Below are 20,915 nucleotides of genomic sequence, written 5' to 3' on the forward strand. Positions count from 1 at the left end.
CAATAGAAATCCATTTATACAACGTGTGGGGGTGGGGGGAAGGGGGAAGTATTGAATGACATAAACCAGTGTTGGAATGCAGTCATTCATATGTAAAGGTGGTTGTTCCTGGGAGCTGCCTGGGTCTGATAAGAAGGGGGAAAAAAGCAATGCTTTTATAGTATGTGTTTAAGCCATCCACGAATTACCCGCACTGATACTACTCATTACGCTGTTTTTCAATCCAGGGAGAAATATGTCCACAGGCAGAAGTATCTTTATCTAATTTTAAAGTGATTGTTGTTTTGCTACAAAGATAGCTTCTGGAGCCTTGTAAAAATGCAAATTGCATTAACTCCAGTGCTGCTTATCAGATGTCTGAACTTCTGCCTTAGTAAGCAATGCGGTGTGATCAAAGAGGAGCAGTTTACATCTTGGCTTGAACATTTCATAAATAGATTTTTATCTTAACTATTCCACCTCTGCATTCTGACCCCATTTTAGAGAATAATTCCTATTAAGGTTAACATAATTTACTTTAAAATATTGGGTATACCTATTTGAAGCTGTTCACTTTTGTAGTTTCATGGACCTTAAGTTAAAATTGCAGGAGGTCATCATTCTATAATAATCTATTTCCAATGCCATTCCAATTGTTTCTATGGCTTAAAGAGATGATTATATGGTCAGCAGCTAATAATCTTTGATCAAATTAAAGATGCTAATCAGCATCTAGAAAAAAATTATTGGTTGAGTGTTGTTTCAATATATTTTTCAATAAAAAGGATGTTGTTTTTAATCATTGTGGTACACACACGTACACACGTCTAGTTTCTAACTTTTAAAGCAGGGAGCCATGAGTTTTAACTAGGTACCTATATGCCATTTTAATTCTAAGCTCCTACTTGATGGTAAGGGAAGGACTCAATGTTCTAGTCATTAAGAAATATTTCTTTCTTTCCCTTTCAGTGCCCCGTCTTTGTTGATGCCATTTTCTGGCACTAAAGCATCGGCTTCAATGGATAAATACGCTGTGTTTAAAGGAATTGCAGCTGACAAGTCCTCTGAAAATACTGTTCCATTTGGAGGTAAAAGCAGTTCCTAAATTCATAGACCTGTAATGTACATCTTTGTTTTTAGCAGTGGTCTGTTATGGTGAATGTGTAAAATGCTTATACCATATGCCGAGTGTGTCTGGCTGTCCCAGGCGGCCTTACTTGTTTGAGTTGTGACCTCCAGGTTCCTGACCTTACTTGAGCTTCTGTCTCTTCATCATAGAGCCTGGTGATAAATATCGTGCTTTCAGAGAACTTGAACAGACAGCAGAAAGTAAATCTTCAGGTAAGTTTTTGATTCCTTAAATGGATAAATTATTTCAATTTCTAATAAAAGAAATCTTGGATGGTTTTTTTCAGTGATGCTGCTGAACATGCCTTTATTTTATTATGTGGGCTTTTTTTCTGTGTGTGTATGTGTATTTGTGTGTCACTCTGGAAATTAGAAGGAAGCAAAATGTGGTTCAGTTATTGGAAATTATTTTCTAAAATGTATAGCAAACCCCGAATTAGTGTAATTTCCTCTGACAATGGTGTGTTCCCTTTCATCGACAGCCTTCAAGCCAAGTTAGACTCCTGTATCAAGTGGAAGGCTGTGACTGTTTTCGGTTATTATAATGTTCAACAAGACTTGACTTGAACTTTTGGCAGTACAGAAATCTGTGGACTATACAAAAGGCAGCAACTAGTCTTTTGTTTTTCAAGATTTTCAAAATTGGTTATAATTTAATAAGATGAAGTGAGAAGGGTCTATGTGCATATGTGGTTCCCACCTCTGATAGAAGGGCTTAAATAGACTGGAAAGGACTATAGAATGATGATTTGAGAGCCATGTATGTAAAGGCTGAAAGTTATGTTTGTGGTTAAATGCTGCTATAAACCTGATGTGTAGGGTTTAGGTAATGCATAGGCCAAATTGTGCCCTTCAAAGCTTAACTGTGCACGCTGTGTAATTTGTATGCTCTAATGAGGATTTCTTCCTGGGAACAGTAACACATTCTACCTTTGTGTACTGAATGCCCAAATTTGGAATATCCTTCAGCAATCATTTGTTCTCACCCTTCTGCCCAGGGGATGGGGTTGGGAGTAGGGGGTGGGAGGAGACTATAGGAAAGATAAAGTATGTGTGAAAGTTAGAGAGTGTACTGCTTAAATATCTGTGAAAAGGGAAACTCACATCTTCTAAAAACACAGTCCCTTATAGCTCTTAGATTCTAGAAATGTTTCCTTGTGTTTCATTCAAGCCTTTAGGACATAATAACTATTTCTTCCTCTGTACCTGTATTAGGTATTAGGATTACAAAGGTAAACCCTAGAGGAACTTTTGGCTTGTTAGTTTGTCATTTACTCCTAGCAACGCTTTCATCAATTCTTAGGCCAAGGCAAGTGTGGAGTAAAGAGCGTGGTGTGATACCAGGGTTCTGTGTGTAGTATGGTATTGATGATCATACCATACGTATGTTATTCCAGGGAAAGACAATGGTGCAACCAAAATGTAAGCAGCACCTTTGTCTTGCTTTGACAGTACTTTATTAACAGAATCCCAGATTGTTGTTGGCATTTTTGTTTGCTTGCTTTCATTCCTATCTTTAACTGTAAGGCCTTCTAAGTAGAGGTGCCAACTCTGTTCATTTTAGAAGAATATATTTTATTCTACTTGCATTAAAAATGCACTGGCCTGACTTCATCCAAGTACCGTGTTTCCCCGAAAATAAGACGTAGCCAGACCATCAGCTCTAATGCGTCTTTTGGAGCAAAAATTAATATAAGACCGGGTCTTATATAAGAGCCGGTCTTATAGCAAAATAAGACCGGGTCTTATATTAATTTTTGCTCCAAAAGACGCATTAAAGCTAATTGTCTGGCTACGTCTTATTTTCAGGGAAACATCGTATGTTAGTATCTTAGAATTTATGAAGAATCTTATAGTATTATGTTCCGAGCTGTGGGTTTCTTAGATTACTAAATGACAGAGGTTAATAATATTTCCTTTTTTCAACAACAAAAAAACAGACAGTCCAGTTAAAAAATGGGCAGAGAACCTGAACAGACACTTCTCCCAAGAAGACATACAAACGGCCAACAGATAAATGAAAAAATACTCAACATCAATAGCTATTAGGGAAATGCAAATCAAAACTACAATGAGATACCACCTCACACCTGTTAGAATGACTATCCTCAACAAAACAAATAATAACAAGTGTTGGAGAGGCTGTGGAGAAAAAGGAACCCTGATACACTGCTGGTAGGAATGTAAATTAGTACAGCCACTATGGAAAACAATATGGAGGTTCCTCAAAAAATTAAGAGTAGAGCTACCATATGACCCAGCAATCCCTCTCCTGGGAATCTACCCAGAAAAATCTGGAAACATATATCCATAAAGATCTATGTACTTCAATGTTCATTGCAGCATTATTTACGGTGGCCAAGACATGGAAACAACCAAAGTGTCCTTTGATAGATGATTGGATAAAGAAGATGTGGTATATATACACAATGGAATATTACTCTGCCATAAGAAGAGATGAAATACTGCCATTTGCGACAACATGGGTGGATTTTGAGATTATTATGTTAAATGAAATAAGTCAGACAGAAAAAGCCTAGAACCATATGATTTCACTGATATGTGGGATATAAAACTGAAAGCAACAAAGAAACAAGACAAACAAAAACTCATAGATACAGACAACAGTTTAGTGGTTACCAGAGGGCATGGGGGGAGGAGAGTTGGTAGAAGAGAGTAAGGGTGGTTAATTATACGGTGATGGAAGAACTGACTCTGGGTGGTGAGCATACAATGTGATATATAGATGATGTATTATAGAATTGTACACTTGAAATCTATGTAATTTTACTAACTATTGTCACCCCAATAAATTTAATTTAAAAAAGAAAGGCTTTTAGCAAATTTAAAAAAATTTCCTTTTTTCTATCCCTACGATTTAAACCACTAAGTCAAAGAAGAAAATGTTCTATGTAGAGAAGTGACACTTCTTATTGAACTTTTAGCAAAAAATGATCTCTTTTGAAATATTTTTTAGGGCCTAAAAGTGGCAATTAGAGAGGGAAACTTAGGAGGATTCAGAAGTGAACTGAACAGCGACCCATGAAGTAATATGCTTAATGTACCTTCTGATATGCAAGTTTCAAATGACTGCAACTAAATTATTTACCCAAAAATTCTCTTTGTTTTTGAACTTGTAAACCCACCCATTTTTATTTCTTTTTAACCCTTTCACCCAGCTTACATTTCTAATGGAAAAGTTAACAATTCATCAGTAAGTTTAGTTTGCTGTGGTGATTTCTTTCAAAAAATAACAAAGCAAAACTTGTCAATTTCACAGATATTTCAAAGCAGCACACCAAAAATTTAGGCTGTTACAAAATTGGCTGCTTATTATTTTTTCATTTGCAGAAATAATACAAATATTATCAGTGATATACTTGCCTAAAGTACTAAGGTGATTTTTTTTTAAGTTTTACATCTGCTTCTCCTGTCAATTTGTGAAATTGACTTTAGTTTTATTGATGGTATGTCTTACAAACATAAAATACAGGAATTCTGAATGCTTTCCTCTCCTTCTAAAATTTCCCTAATGTTAAATAGATTTCTCTGTGTTGATGAATTATGCTGGTAAATGGATTAAGTATCTCAGATTAGAAAGAAAAATCAGCTTCCATAGTTGTCTATGCTTATTTCATATGATATATCCATGTAGATATTATGTTATATGTACAACATATTTAAAACCTGTATTTTAATGACAATTTTAAGAATTGAATTTTGATTTTAAGTACACTTTTATAGTTCATATGCTTCTATATCTAATTTTTAGGGGGAAATTGAATTTAAAAAGTAGATAAAAAATTAAAGCTTGTAACTTAATTTATAACTCTCTAGATATGGCACTCATATTTTTAAATAATAAGTGATGTTGGTATAGCTACGTTTATATTTGGTTTATCTCTGGTTTTCATTACCTAGTATAACCTAGTGGATTTTATGGAAGACCTTCAGACACCACTAGAAAACTAAGATTGTCTGCAGATTGCTATGATGGTAAAGAATAGAAAACCTAATAAGAATCATGGCTCCAGATTTTTATCAGTGTCTTAACTGAGTCTATTTAATTATTTGTGAGAAAGACATTAGCACCTATTCTTCTAAAAACTTAATAAAAACTCTCAGTAACCTCATCCTAAGAGTAGCACAATATAAGCTAAAGTTTAAATAACGTCCTTTGAATAATAGAGTTGATACTTTAAATTTTAATAATAGGGCTGGTATTCGAGTCCCTATGATTTTAATAAATAAGAATAAGCATTCATTGGTACAGTGAGATAGCTGATTTCAAGAAAAAGCCAAGTGCTCACAGATCTCTTTTCTGTGACATTCAGCTTATTTGTTAAAGAGTATAGAAAGAAGCTGCTTTAAAATGTGCCCTTGGCCAGAATGCTTGGTAAATAAGTAGATACCTTTTCAAAAATTTTCATCACAGTTGCCTTCAAATTAATGCCTACACATGCTTGAGCAAGACCACCTGGCATCTAATGCTGCGCTAAACACAGTGAGCAAAGTGGTGTACATCCTAAATGTCAGGTGCAGGACTTCTCCTTTACTTCATTGATACCTGTGATACAGTCTTCCTGCTTGGTCACCATGTAACACATTTTATCGTTAAAGGGCCACTCTTTTAATATGCCTCTCTTCGGTAACCTCCAGCACCGATTTTTTTATTCTATTGTACACTTGACTGGCTAGCCATAGCAAGAAAAAGTCCTGGGAGCAGTGATTTTTGGCAAACCCAAGGACCTGGCACAGCACACTAAAGGAGTGAGTGAAAATGACAGTTAGGTGCTCTCGGTTTGATTTTCAGTTTTTCTGTATCATTACCCTTCAAAGTAGAAAAAAATAAGTCGTTTCTGAAGGGATATTTGGTAGGGTTCAAACTGTGGTTAAATTATGTCAAGTCAGTGAGGGGAGAGTGTATAAAAGTATGTCCGTCAGTTAGTATGCTGTGCATCATGTGGTTTTCAACTCAGCAGTCGCATTTATTTAGTTGTGTTTTTTCTTTTAGGAGAAAACTTTGCAGAATTTAGATCTGCAGGAACTGATGATGGTTTCACCGATTTTAAAACTGCCGATAGTATATCACCACTAGAGCCACCAACAAAAGACAAAACTTTTCCAGCAGCCTTCCCCTCAGGAGCTATACAACAGAAACAACAAACACAAGTGAAAAATCCTCTGAACTTAGCAGACTTAGACATGTTTTCCTCAGTTAATTGCAGCAGCGAGAAACCATTGTCTTTTTCAGCTGCAGTTAGTGCACCAAGACCTGTTTCTGCACGAGCCCCGCCAGCAGGCTCTGCGGCAGCTACGGCCGCGTGGGCATCAACCAAGTCTTCTAGTTTGGCTGATGATTTTGGAGAATTCAACCTTTTTGGGGAGTATTCTAGTCCAGCATCTGTTGGGGAGCAGGATGACTTTGCAGACTTCATGGCTTTCAGTAACAGCTCTGTTTCATCTGAGCAAAAGGCAGATGACAAATACGATGCCCTTAAAGAGGAAGCTAGTCCCGTTCCTCTTCCCAGCAGCGCCAGCAGCACAGTGAAGGGCGGGCAGAACCCAGCTGCAGCATCTACCAAATACGATGTCTTCAAACAACTTTCCCTGGAAGGCTCTGGCCTAGGGGTTGAAGACCTGAAAGATAGCACTCCTTCGGGAAAAAGTGATGATGGTTTTGCCGACTTCCACTCCAGTACGTTTTCTTCCATGAACTTGGACAAATCCCTGGGAGAGAAGGTGGCGTTCAGACACACCAAAGAAGATTCCGCTTCGGTGAAATCCTTGGATCTCCCTTCCATCGGTGGCAGCAGCGTTGGCAAGGAGGATTCTGAAGATGCTCTCTCTGCTCAGTTTGACATGAAACTGGCGGATGTGGGAGGAGATCTTAAACATGTCATGTCTGATAGCTCTTTGGATTTACCGACAGTTAGTGGCCAGCATCCGCCTGCTGCAGGTGAGGAATTGGTGCGATTGCTCTGGTGACGGTGACGTGGATGGCAGAGATGGTTCTGTGGGTGTGGATTTATGGAAGAGGAGGCCCTGGCTCTGAACCTTTATGGATTTCTAATAAGTAACCTCTTTGGGGCCAGTCCCCTTAAAACAGTGTTATATGTGATTCTGTGGATACTTGGAAATAGGGGCACCATGAACTAAGGAACTTAGATTGGATAGCTAAAATATTTTTATTTTTGAAATCTAATACCAACTTGGTGTTAGAGGCACATAAAAATCCACTGCTAAATGAACCCCACGTTGCCAAAAGGTCAGTGTTTCCCTCCCCTTTTTTCCGCTCTTGGGTATGTTTGGCAGCTGCCAAAACAGTATATTATTCCGTTTGGTTTATAGACATTAACTCTTGTTAAGTCAAGAAAGTAAAAATGTCTAGCCAGTTGTAGTGCAGTTTGCCTTGTCCCTACAAGAGAAGAAGAGGGAAAGAGCTTGTATATGGATGTCCTGTGTGCCAGTCTCTGGCAAGAAGGAGGGCACGAGTTGTTAGTGGAATTCAGGTGCAGTTTTCAGTGTTAACTCTTATTACTGGAAGTATTAAACTGTAACAAATCTATAGATGGTAGAATAGGGTAACTACTCATTTTCTCATAAAAGGTTTGAGAGCATCTTATAAGGGAGACCTCGTAAAATTCTGTATGGATTTACATGTAGCAGTTTTTTCTCTAGTTTAACTTCTTGTCATAAAAACTAGATTCCCAAGTGTCCTAGTTTTTATTTTGTTTTGTTATTTGATATGTATATAGAAAGATAAACCTATTTTGTGGCCTTTCATAATGAGAAATATCTCAGTATTACTGTATTCTAGAAAATTTATTATGCATATGAAGGGTTTGTTGTTTTTTAACTAGAGAGGGACATATAACACACTTCCAAGTTTACAGATTCAGGCAGAAATTGTAAGTATTATGACTTTTGCATATATCAAATTGGTAAGTCAGAAAACAAAACTGCATGCATCCTTTGGCTATTGACATGTTGGAAGTATCCTTAAACAGGGGTGCTGAGTTAGGAGCAAGTTTTCAAAGACATTACATTGCTACTTGCTAAGGCCTTTTCCAAGTGCAGGGGGCTGTCTGTAGAGCTCCTGTGTGTCTACTTCCTTTTTTGTACTTTTCCTCCAATGTTTTCCTTTTCTTTTTCCTTTTGGCTGCTGTTTGTTTGATGGAGTGATTTTGTTTCTATTTTTTGTATGAGCTGCTTGTGCAGTTGGTTGCAAAGTGCTCCATTTCTGGACAACAATATTTGATTTTTATTTAAAAGTCTCATAACAAGTAAACTAGCCTTTTGGACTTTGAAATTATTAAGTAGAAGCTATTTTTCTGAAAGTAACCTATATTCTTTCATAGTGCCACACTAAATGTCTTTAATGTCTTTATGAGATGAGTCTAATCTGGGTTTGAGATGTCTTTTTTTTTTTCCCCCTCCTTTTATTTGGGGAGGGAGGTTGGTTTTTCTGAATGAGTTTGTTCTGATTGACCTGTTAAAATAATCTTCTGTGCCCACGTTCCTTGATGTATGTTTGGAGCAATCCCAGCTTGGAACCTGTAATGTTCAAGCCAAGTCTCTTCAGTTTGAGGATATTCTTAAAAGCCGATTGTTTCCTCCTTTTAATCTGTAAACCTCCTGTTGGAAAGGAGCAGTATCCCTTTAGAGCGGTTGTTAAAAGGGGTTCGTTTCTGACCAATGAGCTGTACACTGGTGTTGCGCAAAACTGCTGCGTAAATGTATGGTAGAGGCTGAAGGGCAGGGACTTACTTCTTCAAGGCAATTTGGGTTTCCTTTATCCTCATGTTGACCACAGTATCTCTTGCTCTCTTAGTCTGAGGGTTAAAGGTACTTCTTGGAGAAATTAGAAGTGGGCTGATGAAGAGAGAATAAACCTAGTAGACTGCTATCTCTGGACCTTAGTCCTGTTTAAAAACCCTAACTTAACTCTGAAGGGGATACTGTCTCTTTTAACTCTTGCTATAATTCTTTGTATGGAAGGTAGATAATACTAATAACATTGCCTGATTTCTCTACATATTATTGCATTTAACCCTTTGGGCCCTTGCTGCATAGAATTTCAACTCGGCTGCATTTGTTCTCCCACTAAATTGAATCTGTCTGGCACTGAAGCATCTTCATGTGCAGTCATTAAGATGATCTGGTTTTGTCGGCAGCAAGAGCTCACCCTCATTTGTAACACTCAAAGGGTTAGCAAGACTTCTGTAGCTACCTACCTACCTACCTACCTGTAAAGTAGCTCTTCTTTGACATTGAAAATCTTTGTATTTTAATCAGCGCCTTATTTATTTATTTATTTATTTTTGGGCTGCTTTTCTGATGTCCTTTTTTCAATTTAGATATTTTCTGTGTGAATGTGCCGTTTCAAACTTGCTTTGATATATTCCTCTGCAAATACTGATCTGCATGCTTATTCTGATGACTTCTTTTCCAGCTCTTCTGTACCACTTTTTTGTGATCTGTAAGTCCTATGTTAATAAATAATTCTTTGGCATATTTTGAAAGTGTGGGGATGTGTGTAATTTGTACTTTTTCAGTGTTAGACCAAAGAAATACCTGTTCCACATCAACTTTAAAGCAGTAGCATCTCCTGGATTAGAGGGTTTTCCCTTTTGTTGGTTTTGTTTCTTCAAATACCTTTCTCCTACAAGAAACTGTTGGTACATTTTAGCCTTTCTTCTTATAGTTCATTGATAAAAGTTTTTAACATGGCACTGGATTAAAATAATAACTTTAGACATTTGTTTTAGAAGTGTAAAGTTGACACTATTTTACACATTAGAGAGAAAAATGGACTCCTTTCTTCCAGTGAAGAAGCTGAGTAGATTTGATTGCTTTGTAAAGATCGCAGTCTGTCTGGTCTCCAGGAGGAGTTACACTGCGGACAGGGAAGGAAGGCCAGGGGCGGCCCTAAGTGAGAGTGGAGTGTTGGGAACGAGGGACACGTCATCTGTTAAGAACTACATTATCTGTAAATTTCAAATAAATGATCAAGTGGTATTGAGATGGACTTCTGAGCACAGTGAATGTAAACTGAATTTAGATTGATAATCTCTAGTGGAAAGTGGTCAGTGTTCATGCCAGGAAGTCTTCAGGGCTGAAATTGATTCTGAGTTGACAATGGGGTACTTCATCCCCTAATTGTAGAGCTACGTTATCTTTCCAATTTCAGAATGTATTGTGAAGCCACCCTCTGTTGTTTTCCATTTAGTTTATAAAGCAAGTTCTTAAAATAAATGACTTTAGAGGATGTCTCAAAGTAAGCTTTAAACATTTTCATTTTTAAGAAAACACTTCTAGGAAGATGCACAAAAGTTAGCAACAGAGTAGGCCAAATTTGGAAAATCGTTTTTTCCATTTTGGAGTATAATAATAGAGAAAACCTTGGGAATATTATTGTTTGCAGATCAGAAACCCAAGACCCATAAAACCTTGGGAAAAAAGGGTTGTTTCCATGGTTTAAATTTTTTTCTTACAATTTGAGGCTTTAATTCTTTGTTCTTTTTTAAAATTTGAGACAGAAAGAAAATTAAACTATTGAAGAGGATTTTGAATAGGATTCCTGAAAGATCACTTATAGTATCTGAAATATGCCATTTGAGAAAAAAGAGTTGCAAATTGGGGTTTAGATTAACTCTAAGAAAAGCTGGGTCTGCCATTCAAAAATATCATGTTTTACAGTGTAATGCTTTAGAAAATTGAATAGTACATGGTTTCAAAAACCTTGTGTGCTGCTAACTAATTTGGAAGAAAGAGATCTTGGTGTAACCTCCATCTAGTGATAATACTAGTTGCCCTTTATTTAGGATTTTCTGGTGCCAAAAATATGACCAATCTTGTGGTAGCTTTGGCTAAGGAATTCCTTTGTCGATAGAATTATCTAATACTAGATTGCTCCATCTGGGACTGCTTGATTTTAACTCCTTTCTGCATGTTTCTGACCAGGCTGCAGAAATGACTGAATATAATTGTGTGTAAAACATAATCATATTCACAAATTGAACAATTAATGTTTCCAGAGTAACATTTACTTTTTAGGGAGGAAATTTTAATAATATAAACTTGCAAGAAAGACTTGAAGAACTCTTTGCTGTAGGTTCAAACAAACAAACAAACTACATTTTGTTTACCCCAGTACCAAGTAAAGTAAGATGTGGTTAAATGTTGACTTCATACATCAGTGAGTGCCTGAGATAGTGTACAAATGTATTTATATTCTAGAATCACACTATTGTTCACATTAAAATCCCTGCTGATTTTTAAAAGTAGCAAATGAAGAGGACACTGATAATATTGAAGAAGTTGGGCTAAATCCTAAGATAAATCAAAGCATCAAATTATTTTATTTTTAAAGAGCTGCTTCTAGCTTTGTTTCTCCACCAGTTGAATACTTTTGGTAAGTTGTTTTGGAAAATGCTGGCCCGATAGCTTTTGGGGGTTTTATGTGTAGGAAAGTGTCCTGGCTGCTGTTCTTTCCCTGGCATGGCCAAAAGACCGCAATTGTAAGGCATCCTTTGTGCTCTTTTGGTGTTTTTTTGATGAGATTTTTGATGTTGAGCACGAGCAGTCCCACTATGTGTCCTGACACCACTTCTTGGCCTGCAGCCTCCTCTGGCTTAAAATAGCCACAGGATTGCCAGTTGTCTTTATCAACGTAAAGCCCTGACATGGAAACCTGAAGGTGCTTACAGGTGGTGTTAGTAGCATTTAAACCATAGATTTATGTGACTCAGTACAAATGAAGAATGGGAGGTTTCTATGCAGATTAGCCAACACTGGAAGGCAGTTGTATAGCCTTTCATCCTTACACTGTGATCGCTTCATTCCTGTTTTCTTCAACAGCACCTATCAGGGTGTTTGAGACTTACAGGACACAGTCAGCCCAGCTTTTATAATGACTAGAGAATGGGAATGTGACTGATTCCAAAAGGGAGAATAAGACCAGGGGTGGAAAGAAGTTGAAATGTGTATTTCATGGTTTGCTTTGGTAAATGAAGTTTGGATTCCATCAGTATTGAAAATTAAATGATAATTTTTTAAAAGACTCTTCCTCAGTCCAATTAACATTTTTATTGCTATATAAAACACTAGGAATAGTGGAATTTGTCCATGTATCTTCTTCTTTTCCAAACCCCTTTGTCAAAAGCCAGTAACTCTTAATCACCTGGGCAAATGCTTCCAGCTTTAGAGCATGTCCTGCAGCGGCAGCTCACATTCTTTGTTCCAAGAAGGGCCTTGTTTTTGTGCCCGTCTGACGGGATTTGAATAGAGGTTATGGAAGAGACTGATAGGGTTACTTGCTAGCATAAGCAAGAAATCCATGTTGTAATTTGAGATCCAGGATGAAAAGCAGATTGTATACTTTATTCCCTTGGCGTTTGTAATAGGACATTCCTGGTTGCAAACAAATACATGTATTAAAGCACACGATTCGGCGTATTATCTGTGTGCAATTGCAGTTCAACCGAGCACAGCCTCCGAGTTCTCCGATAGAATTGGAAATGCAGTAGTGATTCTCTGTTTATTTTATTGCATCCATTCAGTTTTCTTTTTCCTTTTTCTCTTGCAATTTTCAGAATTCAGCTATCAAATTGAAAACCCATCGGTGGTAACTTCAGTGATTACAAAATAAAATGGATTATTCCATATTATTTTTCCAGATACAGCTTCCATCACTTATGTGATAGGTCTTACAGAATCTTTAATATTTTTAAGTACGTCATACAATAATACATATAATTTGACTGCTCTCAGAAAATATAGATACAGAACTGTTAATATGGGAAATGAGGAATTTTCTTGGTTTAACCTACCCTCAGTGAGCTGATTTACCACATTTTCTTCAAAAATGGCTTACTAATATTCACCAGGCTGAGAAATACTACTCTGTTTTTATATTGTTTGTAAATGCTAAGGTTCAGGATTACAGTGTTCTCACATTCGTGTGTAACACCAGTTTTAGTACTGCCTTCTGGGTTCAAATGAGTTACACCTTAGTAAATTATTTTTTTACACTATTGTAATCAGTAAATAAGCAAAGTAAAATTTTAAAATCAATCTTGAGGCTTGATTTTTAGTATAACCTGTATATTCAGGCTTCATTATTTTTTTAAGTATAAGATATTTCATTTTAAGTCTTTCCTTTGATTTTTTTAGTCTTTTATTTGGTCATTTCTGTGAGTTGCTCCAAAAAGGAAAACGTTATGCTTATCATTTGTAATAAAAGTAAAATTTGTTGAAGACCTGTAGTATTATAAAAATACTTCTTCAGTTAAGGTAATCCCTTATTTCTTATAATGCCTTTTACCTGATTACACTAGTCATTTCTGGTTTCAAAAAAAAACCTTGTTTTTTTTGTTGCATAATTGCACAAAAGGGTCTTTTTATTACCGTATTAACTTGGTTGTGATGTTTGAACAGGAGCTTAACTTTTCATTAAATTTATATTTGGCCTCTAGGAAAATTGCTATCCTTTTAGTAAATGAGATTCTGGGAACGGTTCATAATATGGTTCCCCAAAGAGCTTTCTAGTACGGTCTAATAATAAAAATATCCATATTGTGAAACATTCTTCTGAACATACCCTTGAAAGACTGGTCTTGTGTTTAACTGCCTCCTGATTGAATTTCACCCCATTTGAGTCAGGGTACCTTCTGATTCCTTTAAGTAGTGGGGAAAACAAAACACTCCAGCCAGAGACTAAGACCTAAAGTGTTATTTCATTCATTCTAAACTCTACATTCTCACCTGAATCTTTTCTTTTTCCTCCTGTTCAATAAGCCAAATTTGAAGGGTACCGTTTCTTCTACAGAGTTTGAAAATATACTATTGTTCTGCAAAAGTTATCTGCTTTTCTCTGTTTTGCCTTTTTGTACATCTGAAGTTTTCCATTTTTGCTATTAATTGAGTACCCTCTTCCTGATAGGGTTTCGAAAAAGAAGGGGAGAAAGAGGGAGGGAGGGAAGGAGAGAGGGTGAGATAGATAGATGTGGGGTATACTGTTAAAAAAGCTATGGAAATGTCAGGAGTCCCTTACCTCTCAGAAACTATGCTGTATTGCTATGAAAGAAAGACATTATGACCCAGTGTTGGTTCACCTGTTGACTTAGTTCTGAAAATCTCGGTCACAAAACTTTGGGGCATTATGCTTGTGAACCATGTTTGTAGTTATGAGAGGGAGTCTTGCATTTGGCCTTCTTGCCTGGTACACAGGCACTAAAATGACACTAAGTGCATGTCAGCCAGACTGAAGGGACAGTGCTGCTGAAAAGGAGGCTTCTCCCAGACACGCTGTCCTGTCCAGTGTTATTCAGCCGCAGCTGGTTTTGCTTTTTGAAAATGGGCAAGAAAGTTTCCCTAGTAAGACGAAAATGATGAGTTGACGTTTAATTTTCACTCTGAGATCATTTCATTTTAGGACATAAAGCAACAACTAATTGAAGCTGGTGGCAACCATGCTGTACAAATATTGCTATTAGATACTGCTCGCCAGGCATTGGGTGGGATCTTTTACACATTCACAGTTGATGGTCACCACACAGGCCTTCTGAGTACATGGTCTTCTCATTTTACAGATAAGCAAACCTAGGTTTAAAAAAAAGTTGAATAGCTTGCCAGTGTCACACAGTGCGCGCAGGTGGCAGAGCTGGGAATTGAACCCAGGGACTTCTGAATCAAAGACCTACATTCTTTCTGCTGTGTTATGCTACCTCTTAAATTATTTGAACATATATTAAGAATGTAAAATGAGTCTTCTACCCAAGCATTTCTTTCTTTTTCTTCTTCTTCCTCTTCTTTTTTTAAAATGAGGGCCTGCCACATAGTTGAAGGAGAAATAGGAGGCCCACAGGATTCAGACCTTTTATTCTACTTTTTAGGGGCTAAAGTAGATTAGATTGATTTCTCTTTCCTCATACGCCATCATAGCAATATGATGTCCATACTGACCAAAATAACAACTAGGTAAGTAACTGCTTGATTAAAATCTCATATTTGGCCTTTCTTGAGAAACAAATACCTAATAATTGATTAAAACTTAGGTAACATTATTTTAGTTTAGTTTAGAGAAACTGTCAATTTTTAATTAGTTTTTCATGTACATTTCATATGGCCATGTTTTAAAGGAACATTTTTCAACAAAGTCAAGGCAAATGAGACATTTTAGGCAGGGAATATTGTAATAAATATATTTTAAAGTTTATAAGTGAACAGACAACTTACTAAATGATCCTGTTCTCAATTGGTGTACACATTGGTAGATGAACCTATCTTATTTTAGTAATTCTTATATCCAAAGAAAATGACTCTTTGTAACTAAATATAAATGCCAGCTCAAGGCTAATGTGGGTTTTTAAAGATCAGATTTTACAGCCCAGCTCCTTTAATTTTAGTACAAACTCTAAATTTAGTTAAACTCCAACATAGCATAAAACTAATCAAATATGCTAGACATTTTGCTTCTGCAGAGTTTAGGGCATTTTGCCTAAATCGTGAGCTTGCCTCTAATTGTGGGGTCTTATTTCCCTTTCAGATATAGAGGACTTAAAACATGCTGCTTTCGGAACCTACAGTAGCAATTTTGCAGTGAGCACACTTACGAGCTATGACTGGTCAGACAGGGATGATGCATCTCAGGGCAGAAAACTCTCTCCATTTGTCCTCTCAGCAGGAAGCAGATCTCCCTCCGCTGCCTCAGTTCTTCAAAAGAAAGAGACTTCATTTGGCAGTTCCGAAAACATCACCATGACATCTCTTTCCAAAGTTACGACCTTCACAAGTGAAGATTCTCTTCCAGAGACTACCTTCCCAGCTTTTGCCAATTTTAAAGATGGGATTCCTCAGACCAGTGAGCAAAAGGAATATGAAAGCAGGGACTATAAAGATTTCACAAGACAGGACCTGCCTTCAGCTGAACGGAGCCAAGACGCCGCGTGTCCAAGCCCAGCTTTCAGCAGCGCTTCTCACGACACCTCCAAAGAATGTTCAGATGACTTTGGAGAGTTTCAAAGTGAAAAGCCCAAAATCAGCAAATTTGACTTTTTAGTGGCCAATTCCCAAAGCAAAATGAAATCCAGTGAAGAAATGATCAAAAGTGAGCTGGCAACCTTTGACCTTTCTGTTCAAGGTGAGTAGCTTTCAGCATAGATTTTAGTGTCATGGTTTCTTCCACTGAGGTGTTAGATATTTGTTCTTAGAATAAAAAGTTGGTCCCTGGTGTAGCAGGAAATAGATTTTCCAGTGTTTAAAGTCAGAGTCTATTATGAGTACCTATCAAAAAAAGGTTTCCCTGAGACTGAACTAAAGTGAATCCAGTATTCCTCAGATAACTGCCTTTTGGACTAAGCACATAGGCTGTTGTTCATCAGCTTCTTTGGTTAGAGGTCTGCTGTGTTAAAAGAACCAGAAAAATGGATTTGATCCACTGGGGCAAGTTAGCTCTGGTCCTGTTTCCTGGCTACACATTGTATCTTTTAATTCAGAGTCCGCAGTGTGGCAGCTATACATCTGGACCCAGTCTGCAGACCTGCTTAGATTGACCCAAAAGAAGGTTTTTCAATGTGTGAAGCAGTTGCCAATATGTAAAAATCATGAGATTTCACAATGTGGATTTCTAGCTTTTCTTAAAAAACAGTAGTGACGCCTGCATTCCCACCTCTTGACAATCAGCTGGAGCTGAGTAGCAGGGCCCCTCTAATAGATGGGGTGTGCTCTCCCCAGTGTCACTGTCCCTTCCACCTCCTATCTCCATCTGACTTACTTCAGTCATGTACTTGCCTGTTCTCTGAAGTCATTTGAGTTTGTCCCTTCTGCTTGAAGCCCGTCTTCACAGAAGAGATCATTATTTCAATTAGATTTGAGAGTGAGAGTATGTAGACTAGTATAAATCTATAACTAATAACTGGAAAAACAACACAACTCTTACGCACTGATATTTAGAAAGACACTTTAGTCCTCCAGACTCCAGTGACTCTGCACTTAGAATTATGGAAGAATTATGATAGATCAGGTAAGAGTAATGGAGAAAATTAAAGGCAGGAAAACCAAGCAGGAGAGAACGATGGGAAGGATTCAGCATGTAGCTTGCCAGACAGAATGAATGAGTATGGTGTTTCTGAATGCCTCATGACATAAACATCTAAAGAAGAGGGTCCCGTAGCAAGGAAGAGGCAGTCCGAGTCATCACAACCTTTAACTATGCTGTCCCCTTCTCCTAGGATCACACAAGAGGAGCTGGAGCCTTGGTGATAAAGAAATAAGCCGTTCTTCTCCTTCTCCGGCTTCGGAGCAGCCTTTCAGAGACCGTTCCAACACGCTGAGTGAGAAGCCCGCTCTGCCTGTCATCCGTGACAAGTACAAGGATCTGACAGGAGAGGTGGAGGTGAGTGGCATAGTTTTCCACAGAGGGCAGGTGAAAGACCAGCTGGGCACGGAGGGCCCCAAGGAAAAGGCTTGCCGCTTTCACATAGGCATACGAGGGGCAGAAAGTCACAAGGCACCAGACATAAAGTGAGAGAATAGTGACATTCGCTGTGGATGAAAAATACCTCCTAGATGGGGCATCCACTGAAAGTAGTTAGTGACCTTACAACTGAAATTATTCATGGGACTTCACAAGGAGGGATGTGTTTAAGGGAATTCTTTTGGAGCGCTTAGAATTTATCGCTATAGCAAATGTTCTGAATCTTCTGTTTATGTTCGCGGCATCTTAATCCCAGGCTGTCTTCCTTCTGTAGCCAACACTCTGAGCCCTCCTCTTCCCTATGCCCATTGTCATACACGTGTGCATACACACACACGTGGACGTACACACACCACATATACACAACATCATAACTGTGGAAAGCTGGTGGTTCGGTATGGGCTCTTGTACTAGACACCTATGTGCTGAGTATCACTAGAACAAATGAGGCAACATTTGCAGAGGGAAGCTGCTACGAAACACGTCCCTCAAATGCACAAGTCAGGTGCTTGGAAGTTTCATTTATTAGTCATTGTAAATAGACATTAGTAGGTTCATAAGATAAACTGTGCTTGAACTAGAGTGATTTTAATAAAAAAGAAAGTCTGCCAGTGCTCTCTAAATTGACAGTTATAGAGGTTTCCAGACTTGCCCTTTTAACCCAGTTCTTTTTATAAAATTCACAGGAGAATGAGAGATACGCATATGAATGGCAGAGATGCCTGGGGAGTGCCCTAGATGTGAGTATGTCACTTGCGTGGCACTGACTTCTATGTAAGTGCTGTCCTGTGTCATTTTGCCCTCTTGGTTCACTTGAATGGACAGAGTCAAACTGGAAGGGAGCCCTACCTAGATGGCCGTGTGCAGAGTCAAGCCCTGTGGAAAATCATGCATCTTAAGGGAGGCTTCTTTCACATTTGTAGTAGCACTAGCTCGTGTGTGAGCTGGGCCTTATCTGTCACTGTGTTTAAGAAATAACAAAATAATATCATTAGCTCTGTCTAAATTAAAATAATACTTAAGCTAAAGAACCTCTATCTTTTCTCTTCCAAAGAAACGGAGAATTGTTTCTTCAAGATTAAAATTAAATTCTCAGATTTGTTTCAGCATAGTCATCTACATACATCAATTAGTCATACTTTTTCACACCTCCTGGGTTTTCCATTGGGTTTTCTACTAATAATAAATTGATTTGCAGTGATTTTTCTTGATTATATAAGGTGATGTGATTTCATTTCTTGTAGGTCATTAAGAAAGCAAATGATACCTTAAATGGAATCAGTAGTAGTTCTGTGTGCACAGAAGTGATTCAGTCGGCTCAAGGCATGGAATATTTATTAGGTATGTTCTTTTATATTTTACTTATTCAAAGTCATGACACTTTGAAATATTTTCCGTTTTGCCTTATGTTAGTTTAATTTTGGTCTCTTGAGCTACATGTGACTAAGTAGCATCTGCATTTGTAGATAAGACACTGAAGTAACAACTACTAGGTGTCTGTGGTCCAGGTTTCCAGTCCTTGTTATAACGTGATAGCAACGATGTAAAATTACATCTGTGTCACTGGTTTCTTTGAGTCTGAACTCGGTGAGGCATTAAAATGAAATCACTGGATGTCCAAGTGGTGCCTTACGTACTCGTGATTCTTCCTCTCTACCCCTGCAGGACATCACAGATTCCTTAGCTCCCTGGTCACCTTCAGCTATTGAACACCCCATTCCAACCTGAAACCTCAGTCTCTGGCCGGTTCAGTGTTCCTCCCCTCCCCAAGCTCAGGCGTGGCCCGCATGCACTGAACCCTAATCTTTTTCAGATCTTTGCTCAAATGTCCCCTTCTAATGAGTTCTTCCCTGGCCTCCCTTACTATCTGCATCCCCTCCCCACCTTGGCACTTCCTGTCCTTTTCCCTGCTTGATTTTCTCCCGAGCCTTATCACCTTTAATATCTTATGTGTTTTGCTTGTGTTCTTATTTATTATCTGTCTCCTTCCACTAGAATAAACCTCCAAGAGGGGAGGGATTTGGGCCTGTTTTGTGCACTGCTGGGCCTCCAGCACCTAGGCTAGTGCCTGGCGCACAGTAGTTACCGAAAAATATTTGCTGGCTGAATGGACAGTGAAGGGATGTGGTCTCTCCTTTACTCCACCACCTCCCTTTACTTCCTCTTTCCCACCCAGACAGGCACAATTCTGCATAAACAGGTGTTCATCAGGTAATGGGGTGCCTGTCTTTCCTTCTAATAGGTCTCCTAGTATCTGTGAAAGATTGTCTTAGAAGCCCCCTCACTTGGGTGATAATTCCTACCCTTCCCCTGGGAAAGGAAGAGGAAAAGCCATGGTGCCGTCAGTACACAGGGCCGGTGCTGTACCACTCCGAGGACCCCCTGGGGTTCTCATGGAAGCTGGGGTGAGGGTGAGGGTGGGGGTGTGTCTGGTGGCTGTCCTTAGAATGTAGAGATACATGGCGCCTGTCTTCCTTGCTCGAAGAGTAAGAAAAGAACAGTTCTGTGTCCTGTTAAGTATATAAAACATGAAGCCACAGAGTCTGTGAATCCTTGGGCATTCAGAGGAAAGAGATATTTCTTAATTGCTTTGTGATGATATTGACATTCAGATCCTTTTAAACTTTTAAAATGCCCATTTTCAGTGAGTTTAACGGTATTTCCCAAATTCAAACAGATGGACTCATAAAGAAGCCAGAAAAAAAGAGCCAATATTTGTATAATGCCTACTGTTCTACGGGCACTGTTCTAAATAAGCCTTTTGTACCAACCCGTTTAATCCTCTCAGCCATCCTTTGAGGAGGTGCTACTATTATCCCAGTTTTATAGATGAGGAAACTGAGGCATAGAGAGTTTATGTGATTTATCCAACATTACACAGTAAGTGACAGAGCTGGGATTTGAACCCAGGCAGTGTAGCTCGAGAGTCTGCTCTTACCAGTCAGTTATGCTGAAGCATTGAGAGGTGGATTGGTCCCAGGGAATAGTAAGCTCACCTCTGTCCAGATACAGTCCTTACTTCCAACTAAGAGATCAGCAAGCAGTAATGGGCCTTGTCTTGCTCATCCTTTCTTTATACTTCCAGCACCTAACTCTCTTCTCTCACCCTGTCAGGTGTTGTTGAGGTGTACAGGGTAACCAGACGTGTTGAGCTGGGGATAAAAGCCACTGCAGTGTGCAGCGAGAAACTCCAGCAGTTGCTGAAGGACATTGATAAAGTATGGAATAACTTAATCGGCTTCATGTCACTCGCCACACTCACGGTAAGCCTATCAGATGGTTCAGTAGTTGCTTTCCTTTCCAGAAACCAAAGTTGTAAAGCAGAGAG

The 20,915-nt window shown here is 38.4% G+C and overlaps 1 protein-coding gene across 15 annotated transcripts in view; it reads left to right on the top strand.

Moving 5' to 3' along the window:
• Nucleotides 1-20,915, top strand: part of SYNRG (synergin gamma) — a 67,140-nt gene that overhangs the window by 31,774 nt on the left and 14,451 nt on the right. For 10 of the 15 annotated variants that reach the window (XM_019732530.3, XM_019732532.3, XM_019732535.3 and 7 more), the window contains 8 exons: nt 949-1,067; nt 1,258-1,320; nt 6,122-7,066; nt 15,659-16,252; nt 17,343-17,506; nt 18,274-18,327; nt 18,832-18,928; nt 20,702-20,850. In XM_019732530.3, the coding sequence (XP_019588089.3) occupies nt 949-1,067; nt 1,258-1,320; nt 6,122-7,066; nt 15,659-16,252; nt 17,343-17,506; nt 18,274-18,327; nt 18,832-18,928; nt 20,702-20,850 (2,185 nt within the window). The remainder of the gene's footprint in view (nt 1-948; nt 1,068-1,257; nt 1,321-6,121; nt 7,067-15,658; nt 16,253-17,342; nt 17,507-18,273; nt 18,328-18,831; nt 18,929-20,701; nt 20,851-20,915) is intronic. The other 5 variants (XM_019732533.3, XM_019732541.3, XM_019732540.3 and 2 more) reach the window with 2 other exon arrangements.

Source organism: Rhinolophus sinicus, chromosome 12, assembly GCF_057876585.1.
Source record: "Rhinolophus sinicus isolate RSI-liver-muscle chromosome 12, RSI-T2T, whole genome shotgun sequence".
Lineage (NCBI taxonomy): Eukaryota > Metazoa > Chordata > Mammalia > Chiroptera > Rhinolophidae > Rhinolophus > Rhinolophus sinicus.